The sequence below is a fragment of the Octopus bimaculoides genome, chromosome 14 (assembly GCF_001194135.2).
Source record: "Octopus bimaculoides isolate UCB-OBI-ISO-001 chromosome 14, ASM119413v2, whole genome shotgun sequence".
In the NCBI taxonomy this organism is placed as follows: domain Eukaryota; kingdom Metazoa; phylum Mollusca; class Cephalopoda; order Octopoda; family Octopodidae; genus Octopus; species Octopus bimaculoides.
Genome location: NC_068994.1, coordinates 20992708 through 21015376, shown reverse-complemented (window position 1 = coordinate 21015376; position 22669 = coordinate 20992708). Strand labels below are relative to the sequence as shown.

Below are 22669 nucleotides of genomic sequence, written 5' to 3'. Positions count from 1 at the left end.
CATGAGCAGAAGTAGTGGAGGAAGCATCATAGCCATGTGTTGAGAGGAATTCTTTGGGGTTTGGATAATTCACCTTTGGAAACATGGGTATTTCATTTGACATCCTCAAACAACCTTTATTCAAGGACCTTTTGAGTGGGATGAGCTACTCGACCTGAAGAAAATTCTAACTGGGCTCTACCTGCAAGGTCATGCACTGTTTATCTTGATATGAGATCACCATGTCGTGCACATATGGTCGTGATGCATGTGCCTAGTGTACCCTTATCAGATGGGTAGTCATGATGGGTATACTGGGCTTCGTATATTTTACCCCAGTGTCACTTTGATGGCATGCCCTGCTCTCTCACTCAATAATAATAATAATAATAGTAATCCTTTCTATAATAGGTGCAAGGTCGATCATGTCAAACCCAGTGCTTGACTGGTGCTTATCTTATCAACCCTGAAAAGATGAAAGGCAAAGTCAACCTTGGTGGAATTTGAACTCAGAACATAATGATGGAAGAAATGCTGCTAAGCATTTCATCTGACATGCTAATAATTCTACCAACTTACCACCTTAATAATAATAATGATAATGGTTTCAAATTTTGCCACAAGGGAAGAAATTTTGGGGGAATGGATAAGTTGATTACATCAACCCCAGTGTTTCACTGGTACTTCATTTATTGACCCAGAAAGGATGAAAGGCAAAGTTGACCATGGCAGAATTTGGAAATGATGATGATGTTTTTAACAGAGGCATAAGGTTAAAAGTTTTGGAAGATGAGTTAATTAATTAACCAACCCCTAGTACTTAATTTTATTGAAGCCAGAGAGATAAAAGGTGAAGCTGACCTGGATAGGAGTTGAACTCAGAATGAGAGTAAATGCCATAAGGCATTTTGTTTGATGCTATGGAAGGTTTAGCAGCAAATGCTTACCAAGTGTAAGTAAATGTAGTCTTGTAGATCAGGGACTGAAAATAAGCCACATAACCCCTTTCCTCATATTCTTTAAATTAACATGAAAAAGAAACTAAACAAATGAAGACTAAATGAAACCAAAGTGCCAGTGCTGAAGTGCAAGCAGAGATAGGTAATTACTGCTTCTTGTAGTGTGTAATTTTACATACGGAATATGTTAAAGATATTCTGTAAGAGAAATGACTTGTTATGCTTTGCTTAAGAAATTTATTATTACTTGGGATATCCATCACTGTGTCAGCAGCAAAGTTAAATTAGAGACGTTACTTAAGACTGAAGGTTGTTGACTTTACGGAAGGATTAAATGTGTGTGTAATAAGAAAAAAAAAAGGTGAGACAGGAAGGTGCTAGATTTAAAGAGAAGGGGAGAAAAGGATAAGGGGATAGGAGGGAGGCATGGATAGGAAGGAGAGGAGGATAGAGGGAGAGGTGGATAGGAGGGAGAGGAGAACAGGAGGAAAGGAGGATAGGAGAGGGGGGATAGAAGGATAAGAGGAAGGGGAGGAAGAAATGGAAAAGAGAGAAGGAAGAAATGGAAAAGAGAGAAGGAATAAAAAAAAAAGAGAGAGGGAATAAAAAAAAAAGAGAGAGGAGGGCAATTGAGAATTGTTTTGGTTCTTTGAAACATAATTCAGATGAATCTTGAAAACTAAAACATTTTAAAGACCTTGCAGTAAAAAAGGAACCTTGCTAACTCAATTAGCAATATTTTAGCTACACTTCACAAGTAAAGAGAAGGAAGTATTTAGTTGCTAAGGATGCATCATGTTCATATAGTTTAACCCTTTAGCATTTAAACTGGCCATATCCGGCCCATATTCTACTAGTTTTATGTTCATACCAGCCAGATCCAGCCTCTCACACCTGCCATTCAATATTACTGTAAAAATAAATAATTACATCATTGAAATCTCAAAGCTACAAGATAATGCAAGATTAGTTAAAAACAGTGTAATTGAATAAGCATTACATTTGGCAGAGTAATTTGAATGCTAAATGGTTAAATGTTTCTTTTGCAATACTTTTGGCTCCAAGTTTGATTCTACTGTTTGACACCCTGAATAAGTGTCTTCTATCATAGCTTTAGGTCAATCCATGTGTATGTGAAATTGGGTAGTGGCCTGCATTTGTTCTTGTTGTGGTCTATTTAATCCATTACTTAGTTTAACATCACTATCTGACTCTTAAGTGCCTTTAGCAGAGTCCAATTTGTTGTAAGCATTTGCATTCATATTAAGTCGGTCTCTAGCCTGAAAAGAACCTGATATGTTGTTTTCTACCACAACAACAACCCACAAGTCATGATCCCCACCCCCATCAATCACACAGGTCCTGCAAAAATGTCATGGATGCTTCTCTTCCCTGTCGTCCTAGTAAGCTGATAGAAACCCTAACAAAACAATTTCAAACAATAGTTTTAAACTATCAGAAGTCAATATAGTATGCTCTGATTCACTGGTTAATGTACACTTGAAAGTGACTGCTGATGAAAAACAAAATAGAGTCCTGATTCAATGATACCTTGAGGATTCACAGCTCAAATTATAATTCCTCGCACTCCATACAAATATTACAAGAACACCTTTGAAAATTTTCCTATAACAAAATAAGATTCTTGAACTACATAAAGAATACAAAAATAAAGAGAAAAACGGTCAGCAGGCAGGTGAAAATTGAACCCACATTTTCTAGTACACGTCAAAGTTAAATATTACTAGTTATTTACTCCTTTTCAGTTTGAATAACTTTATACATACATAATCACACTCTAGAATCAACTTGCATGAGATTTTGTAGTATTATTCTGCTCTTTAGTAACCAGCATAATTGTTGAGAGATTCTTTACTGTGTAGCAAATAGAAAGTTGTTTTTAATTTCATTCAATGGAACTCCTACCATAACAAAACCTCAATTTCTGTCCTTAGGTTATGTTCCACAGTTTATGGAAATATGTAGCAGAGTATCCGTTCTTCCAAACAACTAACCTAATGCACTCACTTTCAACATCTAAAATGTAATAGAAACAGTTCTAAACAAAAAGTCTGTCTCATTGGATCAATGTAAGAATCACTTTGGTTTCTTTAAAACTAAATATAAAAATCTGCTTTTTCACAATGGTCACTTGTTTGCAAAAACATTGGTGTTTTGCAGTAGCAAAGCCCTAGAATATTTGTTTCAGCATGCATAAACAGAGTTCGCTAATACACATGTTCCACTGGTTTTGATTTATTTTAGGCTTTCATTTGTTTCCTTACACAGTTCTTTCTGTACATTAATGGTCTTGTTTTTAATTACCATAATACCATTCTCCACTACTCCCTAGTTTTATTCAAACAAGTGTTATTCACAGGATACCTATCAGACTTGCTCTGATAGGTATATATATGAGCAAAGTCATTAAAAACATCACCTAATGAACAAATCACATCTAAAACCGTCAACAATTGCCAATGATCTTTCATGGCAATCATGCATATATAACATTATCAAAAGTGCATTACAAAACCTAATGTTTGTATTCAGAGTCGGAAAATATTTCAGTCCATATTAGATATATTGCTAGAACTCAAACAAGTTGAAGTTCATGTTGTGATGTGCACATAATTAAGACTGCAGCTGTTAAAAACTTATTTTCAAATGAATGCTAGTGAACAATCTAAAGCCATTAATTAACCTCTGTGATTTGTTTTGTCAAATATTAGTTGAGAACTTGTTGTTTTAAAAGGTTCTGGATATATTTACTTAGTTGAGTAAGTGTGAAAGACTGAACAAACAAATATTTGAAAAGACTGTAAAACAAGAAAACATCAAATTTCTGTGGAAGAAAGGCAGCAGTAAATAATGGCATCAAAATACAAGAATTTAATCTACTGTTAAATGCAGACTTACCGGTACCAATTGGACAATGGCTTCAGTTCCATTGGCTCCTTGCGATGGATGCTGGGCAGGGGCTGTCTCCACTGCAACACCACTATCGCTCTATAAAAATAATAAATTCATGAGAATTACAACTTTGAAAAGTAAATTTACATTAATTCTAATATAACAAATCATATGATAGCTCTCTTTCTCTATATATGAATATTAAAAATGTAACAATTTAAATGAAAACCATCTGTGTGTGTGTGTGTGTGTGTGTGTGTGTGTGTGTGTGTGTGTGTGTGTGTGTGTGTGTGTGTGTGTGTGTGTGTGTGTGTGTGTGTGTGTGTGTGTATATATATATATATATATATCTATATATATATAATTTATAAACAGATGTGAGCATGTAGGTACAAAACAAAGTGGAAAAAATTGTACTCAAATATCAAAGTTAGAGTAAAATAACATTTTATTGAAGCTGAAAAGACTTCACAAACTGTTACTCAGAGTTTTTCATGTAACCAATCATCAAAAAATTGTGGGTATTTAGATGTTTATACACACACACACACACACACACACACACACAAATTTACAGCTGAGAAGGTTTATATGAAGAAGCAATAATTTATATAGTGGGATGACAGGTTATCTTCCATATTACTGCTGTAAACTTAAAAATGAGAATAGAAATAGAAAGCAGAATAATAGAACATGGTATAACACGAATGTTGTTGAATTTCTTAAAGAAACAAATGCTGTTTCTTAAACTTTTATTTAATGTTTTATTTTATATAAAATACATATTTAACAAAGATAATATTGTCACCAACACAAGAATCAGATCAATATACTGAATCAAATAGTACTACCATTGTTAAATATATAGTTTATATAATATAATTACATTTTTTATATTAAAAAACAAAGCAAAAACAAAAAAACTTTTATTAAATATAAAGACTTGTAAACAGCTTGCTTGTGCTAGTGCTGATAATTGAAAATTCTGTATATCAGATGCCAGTCAGTAGGTTTCAGGGGTCATTAGAAGAAAGTGCACAGTGTTTTGGGGGCCTTCCTCTTAGCTTTACAGCATACTTGGCCCACCCAATTGATGTGAGCCCCTGCCCTTTAATGGATCAACTGACTAGTATTCGATCTTAAATCTACCTCAAGATCATCATCACCATTCAAACTGAGGAAGTTTTATCATTCAGTTCATTAGAAAATTGAGTAAAGTTCATGTTTATATTTTATTGTTTTCTGTTAGGGTTTACTTGTACGTTTACAGCTGTAGTATGAATGATTGCCAGACAGATTCCCCATCAATTGAAATAGGAGAGGGTAAATCTAAGCAAGCGGAATTAATAAGAGTATTGCAAAGGAACACAACATAATGGCTGTAGTAAGATCTTAATTTATCACAATCTGAACAGTAGTTTAGTTTTAAACCACAGTACCATATGTATTGTTTTATTATAATTTACATGTGGCTTCCCTACCAGAGGAGAGAGTACTTGAAATGCGATATAGAGTTAAGTATATTTATTATAATATAGCAGCTAAAGGTGACTATCCATAACTTAAATTTTCTTGGCAGCAAAGGTGGATTCTCAGCAAAGATTCTTTATGAGATGCTGAGCATGATAAAATGCATGCAACGTACTTGGTAAAGTGGTTGGTCTTAGAAAAGTCTGTCAACATAAGAAACTATGCTGAAAAATGGGATGTATGAATGAGACATGGACTCTACAAGCCACTTCACAGTCTGCCTATTGAGGACAGCAGTAACCTTAATAAGAACTGATGTAGACAGTAACATCTTTCCAAATCTTACCAGCATGAAAAAATAGATGTAAAAATAATGACGATAATAGTAATAATGATGGTGGTGGTGATGAGGATGATGATCACTTTGTTCATTTCATTCAATAGTTTGCACTCTGCTGAGATATTTACTATACTGCTCAACTTGATAGTAGCCTACATTTTTTAAAATATATTTCATATCATCATTGCCACCAAATTCTATTAAGTCATTATCGTATGAAAATATTTTTCATTTTTAGAATATATCTGCCATCATAAAACTTGAAATTATGGAGCAGTAGTTTATATATATAAAAATAATCATTGTGTTTGTGTGTGTCACACATACATTTATCTGTCTTTTTACATTCAGTTTTTCCATGCTAGCATGAGTTGCAAGAATACATATTATTGAAGCATTGTTTTAGAGTTGAGTTGAATGCCTTTCCTGTTACTGCCCCTGGTCCATCTTTTCAAGTAAAAGAATTTTCATTGTATTTGTCAAGGCACAGGATGTTAAGCATTCACACATACATCGTCATCATTTTGACATCCGTCTTTCTGTTTGCATGGAACAGACTGAATCTACTGAGACAAATTTTCTGCAGCCAAATGCCCTTCCTGTTGTCAACCCTTACCTGTTTCCAAGTAAGAAATTATTTCCTCATAGACAGACATGTTTTCGCAGAAGATGAGAAATGAAGGACACTTCTTGTATGACAGTGACACTTGTTTAAATTATCATCCAATATCAAGACAAGGAGACACAAAAACACTCCCCACCCACATAAACATATTTACATATATGTTAATTTGTTTATGTCATAACTATGTGGTTCTGAGTTCAAGATGCCATTTACAACTAAATGAAGATGCTACTGTGTTGTATATTAAGTAGCAGAGGCCTCATCTTTCAAAACTGAAGTTATTTGCAGCTAAATAAAAGAAATGAGTTTCAACTATGAGAAAATTTTGTATAAATATCTAGTTAAAACCTATGCCTTTACTAAAGAAAATATGATGAATGTAAATTTGGGAGACCTGTTGGAGGCAAGAATGGGAGTAGTGGCTAGTATTACAGGGGGAGGGGAGTCACTAGTTGTAGCTGCATATGTACTGGTAGAAGAAAGAAAGAAAGAAAGAAAGCAAAGGGATATCATATACTGTCAAATCTGATACAATCCTCTGATTGTTACTTAAGCAGTGTGGTGTATGTGAGAGAGAGGGGGGGGCGATATTATTGTATTGGACAAAATACAATTACCTAGCAATGTTAGAGAATGATGATAGGCACTAAATAACAAAATAAAAATTCAAAAAAGAGAGGAAAGCAAGTTGCAGAGAATAGAAGCTGGAGTTGATGTATGGACAAAGTATATCAAATAAATAAGTGGAATTATAGCAGTGTTTCTCAGCCATTTTTATCTTATACTTAACCATGACTTTCTGGAGGTAGAAAAAAAAAAAGTTCATTTCATCCCACCACGAACAAAGCATATATATAAGAAAATGAGATGACAAAAGAATAAATGATTATCTTATGAACTTCATAAGCTTACAACTGTTTCTGCTATAAGATGCAGTGGACTCATAGCAGAGTACCTGAGTAACACTTTATAGCTTCATTGGAGCCACGAATATGAAATGCAATTTATTTCAATATATGTATGTATGTATATATATATATATATATATATATATATATACATACATTCACTCAAAAGAAGCTTTCATTTAAACTTTATAGCAAGTTTTATTCACCTGTTACTTATATCTCACCAAAATATAGCCTAACCCCATGGGGGGTTATGCATCCTCTTTGAAACACTGATGTAGATAAATAAATAAATAAGAAGAAAGAATGCAGTCTTAAGTTAGTGTTTGTTATTATTACTAGAATCATCAATGGAAATGATCTAACTGTTAGGCTGTAAAATTCATAGGCTGATGAGTAAGAATAAAAGTTAAATGAATAAAAAAATTATGCATTAAAATCAGAGATAATTTTCTCAATTATATGATACTGATCAAATAATTTATAGAGGTTAATGATACTGAACAAATAAATCATCATCACCAGTAGTATAGGTAAATAAAATAAACTAAATGAATGAACAAATGTGTAAGTAAAAGTAGATAAGAAAATAAAGGTGTGAATGAATAGTTCTAAAGATGGTGAAAATCAACTGTCTTTTCATACAATTTCTTCATGGACAATATCTTTGCCTGAAAATTTAGATTTAATCTAAAGGGCATTATAGCACTCAAACATACACTGTCTGACACATTAATTTATTTGTTGAGCTAGCTGCCAGCAAATGCATTATGTACATCAGGTTCTCAGAACAAATGAAGTCCTTAATTTGAGTTACTATAAATTCAATGTTGACAAAAATAGACAGATGATATTCTAGAAGGTATTGGAAATGGACAGGCTCTTTCTGTCCATGAAAAGACTGTATAAAAAACCCAGTCACTTATACTTGTATTTAATTCAGTTGCCCTGTGAATGAATTTGGAAGAAGGAAACTGTGTGGAAGACTATCATATGTATATATATATGTGTGTGCATGTGTCTTTGTGCTTGCCCCTCACCTTGTTTAGCAAAAGAGATCAATGCAATAAATACCAGACTTAAAAAAATAAATACTGAAGGCGATTTGCTCTCCTAAACTCTTCAAGATGGTCCCCTAGCATAGCTAAAGCCCAATGACTAAAATAAGTAAAAAATAAAAGATAAAGATACATGCAATGTTGGTGAAAACTTAGATTTATTCTAAAGTATATTATAGTGTAAAAACATGCCTCACTAAATTTATACATTCATACACATATACATACATATATGTGTGTGTGTGTGTGTAAATATATATGTATGCATGACCATCCATTTGAAATGCTAGAAATAGTAACCAAATTTCCCTTAAATCACAGAGCCTACAATTTAAGAAATTCAACATGTACAATTTAGTCTCTGATGCACAAAAAAGACAGATGATCACAGCTTGAACACTTTTTTTTATCATAGGTGTGAATGATCAAAGCTAACCTGTGGCTGAGAAATACCTAAAGGACCCTCTACATAGTAGATTGACTATCTAAAAACAGCAGTCATAATTCTCATAAATTGCATACTACCAACTTCAAAACGTAAGGATATATTGGGGTGCACAATGCCTGATATTTACAAAGAGAGATGGAAGGTTTTTGTTGAAGACCTATTCAAACTAGAAATATCCAGCGAAAGTTCTTCTAAATTATACATCCTACCATTTTAGAAAAAGGTTGATATGTAATCCTTGACATTGACAAAGAAGAGCAGAAGGCTATCATTTGAACTCAACTCAACCTAAGAAATAAATAACCAACTTTCACCAACATCATACATCCTATCATCCTAAAGAAAAAGAAAATCATATATAAAAACCAAAGGCAATCTCCTTCAAATCAAAAACACTAGTCTTTAGAAAAAAATAGGACACATTGGATAAAGTAGTCCCTAATGTATAAAAACAGATGATGTTTTCAACTAGAACACTTTTTACCAATGGTCTGATCAAGCTGGGTCCACATAACTAAGAGAAACCTCTCTATTACAGAGAGCAACCAAATCTCCCTCAAACAACACATTCTACATATATTTACTTTAAAAAAATAATTGCCATTAACTGTATTGCTGGGAAGTCAATTGAACATAAATAATTTAATTATCAAACACTACTCAACTTTAAATTCACTTATTTTTGAATATTTGTTCTCTTAATACAAACAGACAACTAAAATGTGAGATAACCTAAATCAAGAAATCCATAAAACTGTATAGTTTGCTACAGGATAGTCAACTAGCTAAAAATTCTACAGAAGAAATTTCTGCATGTGACAACAGATAGACATAACCTCAACCTTTTGACTGAGAGTTATGGAAGTCTGTTTCACTACCAAGAACTTATAATTAAGCATATAATTAGATATTCATTTGGAATATGGAGTAGTTCTGTCAATAATATTCCAGGTTATAAAAGAATGATCATGTCTTTGGTCTCTGATTTTCTAAATAAATTGAGACAAGGAAATAGAGTTTGAACTATTCCTAAAGGAGCACAATGTTGATTGTAATGTGCCTTGAAATTGTAAGTCCCATACAGTTCCTCTTATATAATTGATGCTTGATATATCACTCCTTTGGCGAGGTAAGATCCTCAGAGCAGACAAATAGATTGATGTCAACAAATGCAAAATGACTATCAAAATGAGGGCAGAGTGGATATGTAATGGTAGATGACAAGAACAGCTAACCATGACACTGTTCATTAAAACAGTTTACATTATTTTCAAAGTATACAATGGGAAAAATTCAAAGAGCTACTGGTTCTGCTCACAACAAAGGAATTCTTTCTGTCTAAAAAGCAAAAACCATAACAGAATTAGAGAATATCTGAAAAAGTGAGAAAAATGGAAAAATATGAAGAATGCATAATTTTTGATAGAGAAAGTTCAGAACTGAGGGTCTATGAGATAGGGAATGAGCATGGGAAAAAGTAAAGAATAAGATACTCAGGTGAGCATTTTATATTAGATATAGAGATAACAAAAGTTAATATAAAAACTATAGTTGTATACTAGTATTTAAAAAAAAAAAAGAAAAAAGGGAGCCAGAATTGGTTAGATAGATCTAGATACTTTAAGGAGCAAATTGCCTTTTTCAAGGACACAAACAAATTTAGTGTGTCAAACAACGAGCTTTGTTATGAATGTCAGAATATCTGATCAATTTTCATTTGTACAGAAAAGCTAAAAGACCACTTTTTGTTGTACTAGCCTTTTGTTTAAATAATAAAAAACATTATCTCTGTCCTTTTATTCACAAATGTAGGAACAACATAATAATGTTCCCATGTAACAGGCTTTTCTAGAAAATATTTTATTCTTCCCCAAAATATAAGCTAATTTCAATGAGTATTCATTGAACACTTATCAAAGTATTCATCATAAAATGGATTATAGGAGACTTCATATGATTAATAGATTTCAAATTTTGGTACAAGGCCAGCAATTTTGGGGAAAAGGGTAAGTCAATTACCTTGGCTCCAGTACCTAACTAGTACTTATTTTATCGACACTGAAAGGATGAAAGGCAAAGTCAACCTTGGCGGAATTTGAACTCAGAACATGAAGATGGATGAAATACCACCAAGCATTTTGTCTGACATGCTAACAATTTTGCAAACTTGCCACCTTAAAGTTAACCTCAATGGCATTTGAACTCAGAATGTAAAGTCGGAATAAAACCACTAAGCATTTTTCCTGGTACAGTAACAATTCTGTTAGCTTTCCACCTTATAATTAAATATTAGCATGATATAGTTCAAATAATAATCAGTATTGGTAGTAGAATGGAAATGCAAGAGATATAACTTGTAATTTATATTTCAAAAGAAATTAATGGCTTGTCTTTCTAATTAAGATATATGCTAACCAGCTGTTCTAATATAAAGAAAGTTAATTATCAAATTAAAATCAGTTATGTATAATCAATTTGTGCTGATCTAGCATTAATACTGATCTGGCATTAAGGCATCGAAAGTAAAATTATTTTGAATTATAAAAGAAGAAATTATTGTTTAGGAAATCTCTTTCAGATGTAATCAGACATAGTTTTCAAGAATATACTAAAAGAGAGGGAGCTCTAGCAGAGAGACATTTTATCAGATACTCTAACAACAGTACAAACCAATAAATCCATGAAGCTTAGGTAAAACCTTATTTATCAAACATTATTTATTTATAGGTATTAATTTTTAATACATCCATGCTTACAAGCCTTTATTTATAAATTAAATTCTATGGACTAAAACAATTTAAATGAGTTCAGTTTTGATCAAAGAGAGCTATGTTGAAGGCATTCCAGCCTGGTTCATTCTGTCTTTTCAGGGGTTTCTAGGACAATATTATCTTCCCCTTTTAAAGACAATGCTGTGTGATTTAAGGAAGATTTATCTGCTATTCTAGCACACCTATTCTAACTCTTTTGTTTGCTGGATTAAATAATTGATTCTGGGGAGAAGTCTAAAGATGGTTTAAGCTTGGCAAGAACCAGTTTTATAAGTGTTATTTAACGAACTATTTTAGCTTGGAAGCTGTAATGTACTGCCAATAATGTGAAGATATAAAAGTGCACTATAGAAGATTTGAAATAAAAATACATTACATATTTGTTAAAACAACAGAATGAGTTATGAGTGAGGGAGGAAAATAGAAGAAAAAACCCAACCAAAACAACATTTGTTGTTATAACAGAAAAATACAAGTGATAAGGGGATAAAATGATTATTTCAGTATAGATACACACAACCATGCATACACACAAATACTACCTCATCATGATTGTTCATGAGCCACTGTTGAATGTAGGAATCGCCCATCTCTTTCCATTTTTCATGTGCTTTCTGAAAGCACATACATACATATTTATATATACAATCCTTACATATTATATAATCTTTATATTACTGAATATGAAAGAAACATTGCTATATCTTTTATGTATAACATGCAATTTATTAAATAAACAATTTTAAAACGTGCAAAAGTAGCATAAATACGCCTTTCTGGAATTGACAGAAAGAGAGAAAAGTATAAAAAGAACAACCATTCAGGTAAGTAGCATTTTATTCCTTGTTCAGTTAGGTTCTTTAAAAGGAGCTAGACCCAAAGAAGAATTTACTAAATTACCTTCATGTTACCTCTTTATTTATGAAAGTTCCTGTTACTTTGTAAGATGATCTCGGGTGGAGTTGAGATTTACTGATATAATATGAAATATTAAGGCTATCAGAGTACTTCTTGTTTAAGCAGGTATCAGTTGCTTTCTTGTTACATTTAATATATTTCTTTGAAACAGCAAACAACTGAAATTATCAGCTTCTCATGCTATTTGAGACCATCTCAGTCTAAATATTACTTGTGATAATAAATTTCAGTTACTATACAAGATAATTACATGCATAGCCTGGAAGTTTGTGATAGTGATACTTTAAAGGGCCCACGTGTAACAACATAATTTCATCTACAGTGGCATTATTTTGTCCTTACAACTTAATAATATTCTCTCAAGTCTTACACAGGAAGTGGGGCGAGAAAGAAAAATTCTACTGGACATTTTCTTACAGAATGTGTGTTTCACACCACCGTCTTCATCATGGGTGGTGCTAGAGTAGTATAGCAGTAAATTACTGGCTTCAATTCACACTGGAACCACTTTTATTAGTTGTATTGCTAATACCCTAGGGAGATACATAAGCTTAGAAATACTCTTTGGTACTTCTCATGTTTATGTAAGAAACATTACTACTATTATTATTATTAAGGCAGCAAGCCGGCAGAATTGTTAGCATGCTGGGATAAATACGTAGCAGCATTTTGTCCATCTGCATGTTCTGAGTTCAACTTCCAGCGAAGTTGTTTTTGCCTTTCATCCTTTTGGGGTTGATAAAATAAGTACCAGTTGAGTACTGGTGTTGATATAATTGACTATCTCCCTCTCCCCAAATTCCAGGCCTTGTACCTTTAGTAGAAAGGATTATTATTATTATTATTATTATTATTATTATTATTATTATTATTATTATTAAGGCAGTGAACTGGCAGAATCATTAGCATGCTGGGTAAAATGCTTAGTGGTATTTCATCTGTCACTACGTTCCGAGTTCAAATTCTGCCAAGGTTGATTTTGCCGTTCATCCTTTCGGGGTTGATAAAATAAGTACCAGTTGAGCACTGGGGTTGATGTAATCAACTTACTCCCACCTTAAAGTTACTGGCTTTGTGCCATAGTTTAAAACTATTATCATTATTATCATTAATAATGGGAACTGGTACAGATGGTACAAAGTTATGCTGGATGCTCAATAGCATATAGTAATAATTAGTCTCAAAATTGAGATCTAGTAGTAATATGACTAATCACAATACAATTAGTGAATAATTATACAAAATAAAATCCCCCAAAAAACCAGCAGTTATAGATTAACAAAAACAAAAACTCTAAATAGTAGTGTGACACTACTAAAAGCGAAATCTCTTTCAAACAAGCAAAACTGCATTATTATGTCATTAATATTACAAAATGCATTACACTATTTTATTAACAAAAACATAAACACATTCTCAGATATGTGTGCAGATGAATGGTGCATACTAAGTCAGCAATAAGAATATAACAGGAAAATCTCTTATTTATAATTTACATGCATGAATTTGTGGGATCTTTTCAGTTTGAAACACCAGATCTGATTTTTTTGAATATTTATTCACAGATGTAGTTTTTTATGCGGACGACCATCCATTCATTCATTCATTTTTTCTGCCCCCTATTGCTGGGAGGGAGGTGAGGGTAGAATCCTCAGGCACCTCCTTCATAGGGTCCTTGAAGCAACCATCATTACAACTTCCGGTTGGATTCCCAAGCGTGACTAACAGGGACTGGATATTATCCAACTGTCTTGTTCTTGGTCTACACCTAGGTTTCCTGCCAGTTGGCTTGGCTTGAATCTGTATTGTGATCCTTTCCTATGACATTCTGTAATCAAGCCAGTAGCAAAAATCATAACTATTTTTGGAGATATTTGATAAAAAGTTACAAACTTTTAAAGACTGAAATTTTTTTGAATCTCAGCCAATCAGAGATATAAGCAATCTTGAAACATCAGAAATTGGAATTGCTATATATTCCTATAGTTATACCTGGTATGTTGTTGTTGTCATAGTAGTCATAATAGTAGTGGTGGTGTTGGTGGTGATGTTACACACAATACCACCACCATAGCCCCTAAACTGTCACTACAGCTACCAGATAGTAGTAGTCCTGCAAGCTCTTTTTTGAAATGGAAACATAGGAATTCTGACATCTGGCATGTTGAGATTCACTACATGTAATTTGATGAAATTCAAAGAGGAGGGGGCAATCTTTAAAGGTTTTTAACTTTTTAATTATTAACTTATCTCCAAAATGGTTATGATTTTCATAATTAGCATGAAAAACTACACCAGTGTAGAAATCTTTGTAAGAGAATCAGATCTGATGTTTGAAAGTGAAAAGATTTTATTTGTGAATCAAAAAAGACCTTGATAGTAATGAGTGAGTGAGTGTGCACATAGCAGTACTTGTAATGCCAAATGCCCATTGGTACTTACAACGGTGCATGTGGTGATAGCTATAATGTTATTAATTATTATAACAATTGTGGGTACAGTGATGATACCAAAGTTATAAAAATAATGACAAAAAAGGAGTTCTATATATATATGTGCTGTGATTTTGTCTGCATTTCAAGGCACCTTTTATTATAGGGATTGTTTGGTTTTCCATTTCCATATTCTGGATATCTATATTTCCAGGATAATTATTTCCTTGCAATATATATTATCATCTGTGAAGGCATGTGGCTTAGTGGTTAGGGTATTCAGCTCACGATTGTAAAGTTGTGAGTTCAATTCTCAGCGGCACATTGTGTACTTGAGCAAGACACTTTATTTCAGCTGGCAAAAATCAGTTGTACCTGCATTTCAAAGGGCCAACCTTGTCATACACTGTGTTGCACTGAATCTCCCTGAGAACTACGTTAACAGTACACATATCTATGGAATGCTCAGCCACTTGCATATTAATTTTATGAGCAGGCTGTTCTGTTGATCAGGTCAACTGGAACCTTTGTTGTTGTAAGAAATGGAGTACCAGTATATTGTCATCCAGGAAACATTTCTTTTCCAGGTGGGATTTTCTCAGTACATTTTTGAATGAATATACTTTAATTACTTGTTTTGATGTGTTATTTTATGATGTAAATAATTATATGTAGAAGTTTACACTAATTGCAAATGGTCAATTGGTTAAAAAGGCAAACTACTAATTAAAAGTTCATTTGATGACTTTAATTGCTGTGAAGAGTGAAGGACCAAACAGTTTGAGATTTCCGAGTGAGAAAATGGAGGGCCGCTTCCACACAGCCCATTCAGCAACACCATTTTCTGTCTCTTTCTTGTTCTCAGATTAGAATCGGCAATCCTTATAGCAACTGAAATGATTAAACTCTCCTATAAACTCTCTTATGAAAAAATGTCATTGACAAAGACCATCAGCAGTGTCCATAGGTTCCAATTTTACCCTGCTAGATGAAAAGTTTTGAGTTCAATTTCATCCCTTAGTACTATGTTGTGTGTTACAAGTAAAGTACATTACTAATTCTAACTTTACTAGCACTCTGTTGATTATGACAACGAGGGTTCCAGTTGATCTGCTCAATGAAATGGCCTGCTTGGGAAATTAATGTGCACTCAGACATGTGTACCCTTCATGTAGTTCTTGGGGAGATTTAGTGTGACACAGAATGTGACAAGGCTAGTCCGTTGAATAACAGGTACAACTCATTTTTGTTAGCTGAGTGGACTGGAATACTGTGTCTTGTTCAAGGACACAACACACCACTGGAAATTGAACTCATGATCTTATGACTGTGTACCAAATACACTAACCACTAAGCTATGTGACTTCACTTCACAGTTATAAATAAATCATATATGCTAACAATTTATACCAATATTGAAATCTGTGAAACAATTCAACCATCTCCTGTTAGTATGGGAAAATAGGTTGTAAAATGTCCATTGTTTAAAACATATATCATTAGAAATTGACCTGAATTGTTTGAAGAGGCATTTGAATTGTAATCCCTCTTTCACATTTGGGTAACAATAGCACAACGATAATAAAATACCCTTGAATATCAATGAAATGGAAAAAAACAAACAACTACAAAAATGTTGGAGGGGTACTTAGTAAGTAATGCATTAAACTAATATTTAACTTTTGTTGCTCTTAGTTTAATATAAACTATATAATACAATGATTCACACTTATACATCAGATAATGTTTGCATTGATAAATCAAATAATTAAATAGTCTGGCAGATAGAGGCCATCAACCTTATCTTTCTACCTTTAACTTACTCTCTTCTATCAAGATGTCTATGTATAAAAGATTGCATCAAACTTGTTCACATCTGATACATCTTTTCCGAGCTGTCAGCCATCACTCCCTCAACTGAAGGCCTTGCTACAGATGTCCATTATTCTCTCTTATCATTGTCTTCCCTATTGCTATCCATTACTTGATTTTTCTCTTACAAGCAAACATGTAACTGTCATCACTGTCTTTCTTCCATTACTCTCTATCATTACTATTTCTCTTCCATTACCTTCTCCGTCTCTCTCTCTCTCTTTCCTTATCCCCCTCCCTTCCATTACTTGTTCATACTTCTCTTACTCAACTCATTTTCTCCTATCATACTTTCACTCCCTTCATCAAATCATCTAGTTTTTCGGAGAACTCTTTTGTCTAGCAGGACACAAGGTAACACTGTTAATGCTGATTATTTAATAAAATGCACATGCTGTAAAGTGGTTGCTGAACAAGCAAAGACAATGTAGTGGGGAGGAGGAGGATCTTCTAGCCTGCTCTTAGTGCTGGTGCCATGATAGAATACATTCAGTAGACCTTGTAAAGTGTTTGGTGTTAGCAAGGGCATTCAGCCATACGAACTATGCCAAAAATGGAAGGCATGAGTGAGAGATGGTCTATGGCTGAGGTAATCAGGTAAATTAATGTCAGTATAGAAATAAATATAACAATTACAGATAGACAGAGAACTAGGAGCATAGGAGTAGTTAATGCTCTTGAAATGAAGTTAATGAACTGTTGAGTGGATTCACTTGATGTTGTTGATAGACTTTGTTGATAGGTGCAAGAATTGGAGTGGTGGCAGCAAAAGTGGTGCTTGACTGGTACTATTTTATCCACCTCAAAAGGGTGAAAGACAAAGTTGACCCCGGCGGAATTTGAACTCAGAGCAAAAAGTCAGGGAAAAATGCCACTAAGCATTTTTTCCAGTGTGATAACGATTCTGCCAGCTTGTATCTTAGCAATGACTGTAATAATACTTGGTAAAACTGATGGTAGTGAAGATGACAATGATGATGACTGTTTAATACCAATTAAGTTTGGTAAAACCAAGTTTGTATGGATGTTAAATGAAGAGGCAGACAAGATCACAAAAAAAAATTAAAAAAGAAACCCCCAAGACATGGGAGCAATCAACTTCAATCGTAACACATTAGCACACATTCACATTTATAGACCAATGTAGGTATCTTGAAATATTTTCTTAATTATCGAAAGCCGAGTTGATCCACAGCACAAAAATTAAAGAAACTCTCTTTTTTTATGTTACAAAATGAAAATGACTTAATTTGTATACGTTGCATTGCACCACCACTGATTACAGCTTGAAAGGTTGTAATATATATATATATATATATATATATATATATATATTGCTTAAGCACTGAGATACTAATAACCTGCTGTAGAACTCAATATATGTATGCTTCTGAATGAAGTATTAGTTGGGTACAGAATGGTAATAAGAAAAGAGATAACAATGGAATAACTGATTATCTTATGAACTTCATTAGCTTACAGCTGTTTTTACCTTACAATTTCATCAGAGCCCCTAAACATGAAGGCACTTCATATATATATACATACATACATAGACACATATATATATATATGTACACACACACACACACATCAGTTGCAGCCAGTTTTTCAAGCTGAGAGGATGTAAACTCTGACTTTTTTTTCCTTTTCTTCTCTCTTTCCTTGCTGCCAACGAAGGATTGAATACGAAATGTTGGATATTCCACTCCTCACAGCAAGTTCACTGTACACCTTTCACTTTTTTCCATATTTTTTCAAGTCCTGCTGACGCAGAGCTATCTGATTACTATATATCTATATACATATATATATACACACACACACACACACACAATTATAAATTTCTTTTGAACTAAAATCCATATCTAGTGTAAACACTATCTTTCCCTGATGATGGGGCCATTCTATGGATCTTAAGATTCATATGTAATCTGCTTGAATGTACTCCTGAAATGATTGTTGGAACACCTACTTTTCCTCTAACATGTTACCCCAAACTCTCTAATGCCTATTATATTCCCTATTTTATATTTTGAATTTAAAAAAAAAAAAGGCCTTTTGTCTACATTTCATTATTTTTATCTCATCAGGGAAAAAAAATGAGAAGATCGCATTGTTTTACATCATTTTATTCCCTCTGGAATAATACCAATGTTTTCTTTGAAATATATGTCAGAAGTATAAAGATTTGAATAACACCTGTGTTTAACTCCATTTCTTTCTTTATCTGTTATACAAAAGCATTTCACTAAACCCTGGAATTTCTACCTTTTAAGTAGGCTGTAACATCCTTGGTACTTATGTGAATTTTTTGCTACCCTGGTAACTATGTATTTATTTTTTCTGTTATTTGTACACGAAAATATAAACATACACTTACATGCATACATACATACATACATACATACATATATATATATATATATGTATATATATATATATATATATATATATATATATATATATATACATACAAGTGTGCTTCCCTCAGACTAATAAACTAAGATTCGAATTATAAATTGTACAGGCAAAGGATACATAGAACACACACATATTTTTATCTACCAAATTCCAATAATGTATTTTGGTTGAAGGTACTTGCTGTGTAGAGTGATTGAAAATGGAACCTTGCAGTTGTAAAACAAATTCCTTCTCCATTTTAAATACATCTCATAATAGAAAAGATATTTTGAATAGCAGTATGTTTGAGTTATGATTGACTGCCCCCAATCATAGAATACTTCAAAACTAACAAAAGGAATGTGATGTCTAGAGAAGAAAAGAGTGATTTCTAAAATGCAATATCTAGAGAAGAAAAGAGTGATTTCTAAAATACCAATCAAAGACAAACTGTGGTGCTTTTAGTGTGCAGTGTTTTGCTACCCTCAGTGTTACTGTCACAGTACATTTTTTCCTTCCTTTTTCTTCCATGTAAAATATAATATATTACTTTGAGATTTTCTTCTAATTATTGAGTTCAAGCTTTGACCCAAGGTCATACATTTTGGAATAAAGTATTGTCAATGAAATGTACACCAGTATTTGATTGATATTTTTCTTCTAATCATCATTAATAACAATGAGAATTAATAATAGGTGAAATGTGTTAAGTTATTGAAGAATGAAACTGACAGTTTCCATTTCCTATTGGAACAATGTCACTTAGGTTGTTAATATCTTTGGAAAAATATCGGCACAATGTCTCGGATTTTTTTGTTTTTGTTTTATGTACTTTCACATTTAAGTAAACACTCATTACTATTATGAAAATGCACATGGGTTAGCCGTTGAAAGTTTGAATTATAACTTATGCTTTATAACTGATGCCTTTCATATCACTGAGGCTCATAAAATGAAACTATAAAACCCCTTTTATAAAACTGACTATGTCAAGTAAAAAGATATCCCTTTTGTAGTTATTATGAGAAAAATTTACCTTTCACCCACCATGTTAACAATAACCTGTAAAATATTCAAGTTGAATCAATTGGCCGCAAAACACAGTAGTATTACACTTAGAGGGAAGCAAGTTGTAACAAGCAGTACACCAGTGGACTTAAATTACCTTAAATTTAATTTTGACCTTTCAGGTTATGTGTTAAAACCATGTTAAGTAGAAATACCTTTTCTTCATTTCTTCATCCAGAATCAAGAACACAAATATCAGTAAAATACAGGAGTCAAATCACTCTACTACATCCTTCCTCCCAAAAGTAGAACTTGAAGAAAAATATTGATTTTGTCAACTTGTCAGAATCATATCACGAAATGCTAAACTTTTTTTTTCCTTTCTCCACAACTTCTTATTAAGCAATAGAATAGTTTTTGTACCATATGGAACTGCATTGAAATCTACATTATACTTCAAAACGGAAGTACACATATGATTCCATGCACTTCCTTTTCCATTACTGAACATACTGAAAGCCATCAAAAATGCTAATAAATCAATAATGGGATAGTCACTTCATCAAAACTAGGTTTCATAGTCAAAGTGAAAATAATTTTAGAAGATCACTAAAATACTTAATAGTTAAAAGAAAATGGCATTATAGTGATTCTCATGCATTTTACTGTTCCATCATATCTTTAACATGTAACTGTTCTCAGTTGACTACTCATTTCTTTACTATTACACCTTCCCCAAATTTTAATTTTATTTAATTTATAAGAAAAAGAATAAAAAAATTTTGTCAACAAAGTACATATTAAATCTTATAACATAAAAAAGAGAGAGGGGAAAATAAAACCTAAAAGTTCACTGTTGATATATATATATATATATATATATATATATATATATATATATATATATATATATATATACATGTATATGTATATATATTTCAATCAGTTCATGTTATAACAGCTCTGCTTCATTCTAGGTAAACTGATATCTGGCTGTTGAAAGAAAACTTCAAAAGTAACTAGTAGCAATTTCTCTTGAAAATAGACAAAATTTCGCATCATGGTGTTAGCAAGTACCTGCAGAAAAAGGGTTTAGCCACCAAGGACATTAGGGAATGATGTTCCAGCTTTATCAACAATGTAAAAGCAGGCAGCTAAATTTAGAAGGGGAAGGGAGAGACTTGAAGATGACCCACAGTTTGGACATCCTGCAACTGAGGAAAATATTGATCATGTTTGCCATATGCTAATGGATGACAGGTGACTGACTATAAATCAAATAGCTAATGCTATTAGCATATCCTGTGAGAGGGTCGAGAATATTATGCACAGTGAACTTGGCATGACGACAGTTTCTGCCTGGTGGATGCCACATCTTCTGACACCTGATCAAAAGTGCACCAGGCTGATCATATCACGGGGAAAATCTGACGTTGTTTGAGGCAGATCCAGCTGGTTTACTTGAATGGTCTCTAAGCCAGGATGAGTGTTGGGTTCATCACTTTGAGCCAGAGATAAAGAGACAATCCATGCAGTGGAAACACCCCCTCCTCACCTTGTAAAAATAAGTTCTGAGGTCGATTCGTTCAACTAAACCCTTCAAGGCAGTTCCTCAGCATGACTACAGCCTAATGATTGAAACAGATAAGATAAAAAATAAACGATTCCTTGGTATGCTTCTGACAAGAGAAATTCATCATCTATCTTCAAATTCATGTCAAACATAAGTAAGTGACTTTTGCTTGACATGATTCAAGTTCTACTTTTCAAGAGTGGGTGGATGCAGAAAACAGAATTGACCCTATTATATCACTGGTACTTATTTTATTGATTCAGGGTGAAGAAAAAGTATGTCTATTCCAATAGCATTTAATTTAAAACTTGAAAAGACGGAATTAAATATAAGATATCAATTTGCTTTCTTCTAAATACAATGCAAATATGTTTTGTAGCTAACAAATTTAACTGCAATACTGCAAAGACTCCATAATGAAGAAATAGATGACCAAATCAAACCTTACAAGATATTTGTAATTACAATTAGAGTACTGTGTCTTACTCAGCTGATAAATAACGAATTAGTTGAAATAACTGAGAAATAACCCCAGGGCTGAATAGCAAGCAAGACTCACAATAGTTTAAATATAAAATCCCCCAAACTACCGCTTAAGTGAAATAACTATAAATAGAAAAAACAAGAGTTATTTCCCCTCTCAAATTCAGAATTTTAGTTTGCTATTGTCAATATTGCAATTAAAAAAAAACAAAAAAAAACGTACGCGTGAACACACAAGTATTGTTACTCTGAATGAATTTAATAAAACAGAACACCTATATTTATAAGGAAGTGGTAGTCAATTGCATTTTCAAGTGTAATTTAGCTGCTATATCAGACAAATAAACGTAGAAGAAAATACAACAAAAAAAAAACAACTTTATCTAAAGGCGTGGCTGTGAGGTGAGAAGTTTGCTTCCTAATCATATGGTTCCGAGTTCAGTCCCACTGCATGGCACCTTGGGCAAGTATCTTTTCCTATAAACCCGAGCCGACAAAAGTCTTGCAAG

The 22669-nt window shown here is 32.9% G+C and overlaps 1 protein-coding gene across 6 annotated transcripts in view; it reads right to left on the bottom strand.

Annotated features, from left to right (window-relative positions):
• The window catches only part of LOC106876125 (protein PFC0760c), a 385512-nt gene that overhangs the window by 37257 nt on the left and 325586 nt on the right, over nt 1-22669 (bottom strand). For 5 of the 6 annotated variants that reach the window (XM_052972740.1, XM_052972739.1, XM_052972741.1 and 2 more), the window contains one exon: nt 3858-3947. In XM_052972740.1, coding sequence (XP_052828700.1) covers nt 3858-3947 — 90 coding nt within the window. Of the gene's footprint in view, nt 1-3857; nt 3948-11956; nt 12086-22669 lie in introns of those variants that run through there. The other variant, XM_052972743.1, reaches the window with a different exon arrangement.